The 7,531-nt window shown below is 31.9% G+C and overlaps 2 protein-coding genes across 2 annotated transcripts; one reads left to right on the top strand and one right to left on the bottom strand.

Moving 5' to 3' along the window:
* The first annotated feature begins 1,077 nt into the window (after positions 1-1,077).
* On the top strand, positions 1,078-2,415 carry LOC8271820 (ribulose bisphosphate carboxylase small subunit, chloroplastic). Its single transcript, XM_002532103.4, has 3 exons — positions 1,078-1,350; positions 1,649-1,783; positions 1,906-2,415. The coding sequence occupies exons 1-3, from the start codon at positions 1,168-1,170 to the stop codon at positions 2,143-2,145; spliced, it is 558 nt and encodes a 185-aa protein (XP_002532149.1). The 5' UTR covers positions 1,078-1,167; the 3' UTR covers positions 2,146-2,415.
* Positions 2,416-6,795: 4,380 nt separating this feature from the next.
* LOC125369749 (uncharacterized mitochondrial protein AtMg00810-like) lies at positions 6,796-7,140 on the bottom strand. The gene has a single exon (XM_048372697.1). The coding sequence runs from the start codon at positions 7,138-7,140 to the stop codon at positions 6,796-6,798; it is 345 nt and encodes a 114-aa protein (XP_048228654.1).
* Between the last annotated feature and the right edge of the window lie 391 nt (positions 7,141-7,531).

A 7,531-nucleotide genomic window follows, 5' to 3' on the forward strand; every position in this document is an offset into this window, starting at 1 on the left:
TATATATATATAGACGAGTTTTTAAAAAAAAATGTCAAAATTTATATTTTTATAAATTTTGATTTCTTAAATCTGTTCTTCCTCTCTTATTTGATATGCATATCAAATCAATGAATTTTAAAGGTATGATTGAAATAAGAAAAAGATAATGAAACAATGCCTCATTTATTAAAAAGTGAGAAATATCACAAAAATCCACCTACTATTTGAGTTATTAAAATTTCTCATTTTGAGCATTTTGAGTGGATTAGAAATTTCTTAAGCTTTATAAATTTTATTTTTTTTAAACCAAACAACAAATTTCAAAAAATGTGCAAATCCTAGAAAATTTCTTATCAGAAACCTTAAGACAAACTTTATTTTCTTATTATTGGAAATTGACTGGAAAATGTTGTCAATATAAATCACTACTTTTTTTTTAACACAATAATTTAAAATTTTATTTTCTAGTGTAAGTTATCTACATATAAATAAAGGGGAAAAAAAGAAAAAAGAAGAAGAAGGAAGACCTAAGTTTTTATGAACGACAAGGATTGTCATACAATTGCTATAAGACCCCCATGATGGGGACCCTTTTAGCCCATGACCTGCAACATAAAGTTATCATACCTTCATAGCCTTAGTTCATTTCAAATAAAAATCTATCATAAACAATTTTGAAAACTCACATCCTTCCAATTCCTCAAGGAAAAAGGAAAATCATACTAATAAACAAAGCCATAAATTCCATATCCTTCCAAAAGTCCTAAATTGCATATATATAATCATATGTGGGCACTTGTGCAATATAATAAGAAAGAATTTTTCCAAATATCTCAAATGAAATTAGCCGTGTGGTCCTATGCAAAAAAAGAAATGAAGGGCCATAAAACATTTTCCTTTCTCCATTTAAGATGAGATAAGGTTTATGGACATGACGCCACGTGGCGAACCGAGAGAGGTGCCAAACGATAAGGTTAATAATGAATATCAACCCTTGAATTCTATGGAATGAAAAGATCCAACGGTGGAGACGGAGAAGGGAGCAAACAGCGACAAAGGAGGAAAGAAGCAGCAGCAAGGGTTTATAAAAGGGAAGAGGTGGGGGAGGGGAAGAAGCATTAAGGCAAATCGAGTACTGTATTATCTTAGTATTATAGAGTGTAAAAGAAAGAAAGGAGAAGAGAAATGGCTTCCTCAATGCTATCAACAGCAACTGTGGCTAGCCTCAACAGAGCCAGCCCTGCTCAAGCCAGCATGGTTGCACCATTCACTGGTCTCAAGTCCACCTCTGCTTTCCCAGTCACCCGCAAGACCAACACTGACATCACCACTTTGGCTAACAATGGCGGCAGAGTCCAGTGCATGCAGGTCTTTTAGTCTTTCAAACCCTTTCTCTAATTCTCTACATAGCTAAAAGAATTTGATAAACACAATTATAATCATAATAATCTTCAAAATCTTTTAGAAAATATTAGGAAACAAAATCTTCTCGATCAGATTCAAAAGAAAAGGAAAAGAGAAACCAGTTCATCGTAATATTAGGGTCTGTCTGTCATTTATCTTCTATCCTAATTAACCTAATTAGCTAAAGACTGGAATTCTTTAAGAAAATAAATACATTAGCTTAATGATATTAACCAGTTTGAATGTGGTACTGTGAATGTAGGTATGGCCTCCACTTGGGAAGAAGAAGTTCGAGACTCTCTCATACCTTCCTGACCTTACCCGTGAGCAATTGGCTAAGGAAGTCGAATACCTTCTCCGCAAGGGATGGGTTCCTTGCCTAGAGTTCGAGTTGGAGGTGATTATTTCAATTCCATTAGTATTCTCCACCCTTGAATTAATAATTCAGAGATAGAATCTTCATTTTGTTTTCTAAATCATACCCTTTTTCTAACTAGTTATATAATTTTGTGATGGCAGCACGGATTCGTGTACCGTGAAAACGCCAGGTCCCCAGGATACTACGATGGACGCTACTGGACCATGTGGAAGCTGCCCATGTTTGGCTGCAGTGACGCAGTTCAGGTGTTGAAGGAGCTCGATGAAGCCATTAAAGCTTACCCCAATTCCTTCGTTAGGATCATCGGTTTCGACAATGTCCGCCAAGTGCAATGCATCAGTTTCATTGCCTACAAGCCCCCCAGCTTTAAAGATGCTTAAATCTGTTTTTCCTTTTCCACTTTGGGGGCAGGGAAATGCATGCATTAAATTTGTTGACATGATCCTTATGGGGTTTTGTCGAACCAGGATATGTTCTTGAAATATTTTTGCTTTTTCTTTTTTTCTTTTGGTTACTCTGTGTCTTTCTTTCCTTTTTTTATCGGAATATCTCTGATGGAAATGGAATGAAATGTTTATCGGATTGAACTTAAGATTGTTGAACTTTTTGTTGTTGGTGTTGAAATATTATATTATAATACTAGTTTGTAACTTGGAATGCCCTTTCATTCTCCAATTCAAGAGCACAAAAGCACATCTCTCGATGGTGATGATAAATTGAGTAAGATTCTTTCCAAAATTGGAACACATATAAACTTGGGAGATAACCTACTAACACTGCTGCAAAACTCATAACCCTTCTCCACTACCAATGTGAAACCGAACCAAATGAAATTAAATGCAAAATTTAACAGTTAATTATATTATTTTTCTCTGCCAAGATTTTTTACAAAAAAAAAAAATACATATCCACAAAGTAGAAATGATATAAATTGCATAGATATTTTCTTTCCGATTTTGTGAACTGTGAGAAGTGAATGGCTAAACCTTTCATCATGAGATGTTGAATGCATAAACGTGGCCTTTGCTGCTTCACACACACATTGAAGACATATGAAATCTTTCAAAAGTAGAATAGATAATGTTGTAGTATTTATATACTTTTAATCAGTTGGACCTAAATACCACTTTCATACTATACAATATAATTCAGGTATATAATATATGTTCATACATTGAACTGAATATAAGCATCCAGTTCTCCTAAATCCTAAAATGTTTGGTTCTTTTTCTTTTTTTTTACCAGAAGTAAAACTTCATTAAGTAAAATAGGAGCACATTAGACAAAAGCTACTCAGTACATAAGCCAAAGCCAAAGGCATAATACCGGATAGCTTTGCAAAACCCATCAAACCCCCTAATTCTAAGGTGATAAGAATAACAGAGAGCTTTAGCATCCACACTATCATCCTTAGCGGAAGTGGACCGGTCAGATGTTTGATTACCGAATAGCTCGGAACAAATCATCGATACTCTGGTGGCTAACATGCACACCTTAACATAAACAGTAGCTGAAAGAAGAAAACACTTGAATTTCGGATCAGCCGAACCAAGAATACTTCAAAAATGGTACCATTTTCCACTTCAAGTACAAAATACCCCATAAAAAAGAGGCACTAACTAAACAATTGCTACAACCAAGCAAACAACTATCTAACATAAACTTAATAAAAACCCAGAAAATTATTAACTAAATACATAGTTTTAATTAAAACTCAAAACAAAATTTATATTATTTTATAAAAAATATACGAAAGAAAAAGTAAAATTTAAAAGATAAAATTAATAAAATATTTTAGTATTATAGAATATATTGACTTACTAGTGTAAAATTCGTTTGAAACTTTATTTATTTTGATAGAATTTAATTTAGCTATAACTAATTTCATACAAATTTGATTATATAAAATTCTAAATTAATTTTTACTTCATTGAAATCATATAAATTTTAAATTTATAAATAAATTTCAACTAAACACAAAGTAAAATTGCCACAAGTTCCACATTCAAGAAAGGTCTCTTGCTCGTAAACCATATATATATTAAAATGAAGAGTAAATTACTAAAATCCATCTCAAGTACACTAGTTGGCTCCCAAATTTTAGAAATACATTATTATTATTATTATTATTATTATTATTATTATTATGTGCCTTTTTAGATATAATAAGTTTATCAATTTAAAGATCCTTTCATTAAAAATTAAGAGATATTCTATTATCCATTATATACGGAGAAATCCATAATAGATTCTAAAATTGTTTTTAAAATATGATGCTACTTGTCTCCTCAGTTGTATATTAAAACACTAATAGGCTTTTATATATTTTTTTAAATTGAAACTATAAAATATTATCAATAAATAAAATAATCAAATGTATTATACTTGTAAAAAATATAATTCAAAATTCAAAAATAAAATAATAAAACAAAAAAAAATCTTAAATTCTTAAATCAATAAGCATGATAAATTTATATAATAAAATAAATTCGCATAATGTTTAAACTTTTTGTAAGAAAAACATTTGATGTAATTTTGTAATCAAACATAAAAGTTATTAAAAGATTATAAAATGTAAGGATAAATACATAAAAGTATCGTATGGTTTTATCATTTTACAACTTTTAGGATATGGTTTTCTTTTTAGATAAAAAAAATGCATGTGGTTAGAAATCGCGAGAAGAAAAGGTATTTCACCGTTAAAGAGTCTCGATTTGTGATGATTTAACCATTTTTACTTTGATCAGCTATCATTATCATATTTCTCATATTTAATAATATGGGTTTAGAATTTAATAACTCAAAACGTCATTTTTTGACTGTTAAATCGATATCATCGAATTAATGATTTATTAAGTCGCGATTTAACAATCAAATATTAGAATTATGAATTGTTAAGCTCCAAACTTGCGTTATCAAACACAGAAAATATGAGAATGATGGCCGATCGGCGTAAAAATGATTGAATTCTTTCAAATCGAGAGTTCTTAAAGGAGATATACTTTTCTTTATTACAATTATAACTACATATTTTTTTCTGTTAGAAAAAGAAATTATATACTAAAATTGTAAAATAATAAAACTATAGAATACTTCTATGTACTTATTCCTAAAATATATTCTTTCAAATTCCTAAATGTTGTCTACTAATTACACTTGATAAGTTTTTATTTTTCATAATAATTAAAATAAAAACTTCATTTAACAAAAGATAGTAATAATTAAAGGAGAAACCTCTGCAAACATACATAGAGTCCAAGACACAAAACTAATGATAAAAGAGAAAGCCACGAGAATGCCTCTAGAAAACCAACAAGGCTTAAAGAGTAGTCAAAGTCTGACGGGAGTTAACGCCAAATTTCGATAACTGGCAGCTGTAGCGAACACCCCACCTGAAAACCACTCTCTTAACAAGGAATTCATTTGATTTAAAAATCACTCAAATAAACTTTGTCGATTATGTAACTCCCTGACTAAAATGAAAACAAACACTCAATAGTGGGACTCTAAATACATAAGACCTAATAAATAAAAATAATATGTCGGTGGAAGAAATTGTAGCATGGCAGGATCCTTGCCGGAGAAAATGGATGCTTTCATTTTCTGTGAAAATGTCTGTCTGTTTCTCTTTCTGAAATATCACAATTGTCTTAGTCTCTCTCTCGGATAATTGTCAAGAAAAGAAAGGGGAGGATAAGTGTACACATAGGACAAGCTTCAATACTTTTTGGATCTCTTCCACCATCTTGAATAGGAAAAAAAACAAAAAAAAAAAAATCTTTTTTCAGCCATGTTAGAAGGTAAAGGTGTTGTTGGTGAGACTGTGACATCGCCGAGATTTCTGATACTAGTCCTACTCAGTTGATGGAATCAGCTATTGGGTCGGAAAAAAAAAAGCACAAATTCTTCTGGTATAAGGCCACCAGCTGGTTTTGATAGAAGAGGTGAGTTTAAAGCAGAACGATTACTGGATGGATTCGAAGAGCGAAACCAGTAGTAATAAGCAATGATTGTCGACGAGAAATTAGGCATCCGAAGTGGAGATTTCATCACACAAATCGACCAGAGCATTTTTGAGTCATTAGGGTTGGAATTCAATACTGGAAAGCTTAAGCCACTCACAAAATGAGAAGCCCACCGCGTGACATCATTTTTATAATTAAACAACAAATTTAATTATTTCTTCTAAATGCACCACATCTTAATTGACACTTATCTACTATAATATCCATCAGGTTCAGTCAGACTACAATTTCATAGTTGTTTTATGTTATAATTATAAAAGACTTTATATAGACTGAAATATATATCAGAATTATATAAAATTTGAAAAATCAAATCTCTAAAATAAAGCAACTAAACTCCTAAAGAATAGGACAAATTTTATCCTAGACTTAGTTTAACAAACAACTGATATTTTAACACACTCCCTTAAACTAAGCTTAATCTATACCAGTTTAGTGAAATTTATTCTCAAGACACTATCTATTGAACACCTTCTTGCTGCATACTCCAAGCATATTTCTGAGTTTTTGAAATGTGTTAAATTTGAGTGACTTTGTGAACAAATCAGCAAATTAGTCTTTGCTTCTACAGTAAATGAGATCAATAACTTTCTCATTTGTGAGATCACACAAGAAATGATACCTCACATCTATATGCTTGCTTCTACCATGCAAAACAACATTCTTGGACAATTTTATAGCTGAGTTGCTGTCACAGTAAATAAGAGTTGGACCTTCTTGACTGAAGTGAAGCTCTTTAAGAACATTACTCAACCAAATTGCTTGAGAAGCACATGATATTGCTGCTACAAATTCAGCTTCAGTAGTTGAGAGGGTAACAATAGGATGCTTTCTTGATGACCATGAGATAGCTCCTGAACCCAACATGAACACATAACCAGATGTGATTTTCCTATCGTCATGATCTCCTGCATAATCGTTGTCCGTAAATCTAACAAGTTCTGATTTTTCTCCCCTTTTATATAGAATTCCATAATCCATTGTTCCTTACAAATATCGTAAAATTCATTTCGCAGCCATGAGATGCATCTCCGTTGGATTTTTCATGAATCTGCTGATGAGACTTACAACAAACATGATGTCAGGCCTTGTTGAAGTTAAGTACATTAAACTTCCAACAATTTGCTTGTAAAGAGTGCTATCAATCTTTACTCCATCTGGGTCTTTAACAAGCTTTAAACTCGTCTCAGCTGGTGTGTAAACTGGATTACAGTCTTGCATCTGAAATTTGGTTAAGATGTCCTGCACATATCTCCTTTGACACATAAAAATGCCTGCATAAGATTGAATAACTTCCAAGCCCAAAAAATAATGCATCAAGCCGAGATCAGTCATTTCAAATTCAGACATCATAGAATTTTAAATTTCTCAATCATTACAGCGTCATTGCCTGTATAAATTAAGTCATCCACATACAAGTAAACTATGAGCATTTTCCCATCACCTTCAAATCGCATAAAAAGCATATGCTCGTAAGGACACTTATAGAATCCTTTTTTTAAAAAATAAGCTTCGATACGACTATACCATGCCCGCGGGGCCTGTTTTAGTTCGTAAAGAGCTTTTTTCAATCTGTAAACTTTATGCTCATCTTTCATCTTAATGTAGCCCAATGGTTGATCAACAAATACCTGCTCCTCTAATTCTCCATGTAAGAAGGCTGATTTAACATCTAGCTGGAAAATCGGCCATGCATTTTGAGCTGCTAATGCAACCACAAGTCTGATAGTATCATGCCTCG

This window comes from Ricinus communis, chromosome 1 (assembly GCF_019578655.1).
Source record: "Ricinus communis isolate WT05 ecotype wild-type chromosome 1, ASM1957865v1, whole genome shotgun sequence".
NCBI classification, from domain to species: domain Eukaryota; kingdom Viridiplantae; phylum Streptophyta; class Magnoliopsida; order Malpighiales; family Euphorbiaceae; genus Ricinus; species Ricinus communis.

Coding starts and splice junctions, on each gene's coding strand:
- LOC8271820 (XM_002532103.4), top strand. CDS start 1,168: ATGGCTTCCTCAATGCTATCAACAGCAACTGTGGCTAGCCTCAACAGA. Junction 1,351..1,648: donor GCAGAGTCCAGTGCATGCAG/GTCTTTTAGTCT, acceptor CTGTGAATGTAG/GTATGGCCTCCACTTGGGAA. Junction 1,784..1,905: donor GCCTAGAGTTCGAGTTGGAG/GTGATTATTTCA, acceptor TTGTGATGGCAG/CACGGATTCGTGTACCGTGA.
- LOC125369749 (XM_048372697.1), bottom strand. CDS start 7,140: ATGTCTGAATTTGAAATGACTGATCTCGGCTTGATGCATTATTTTTTG.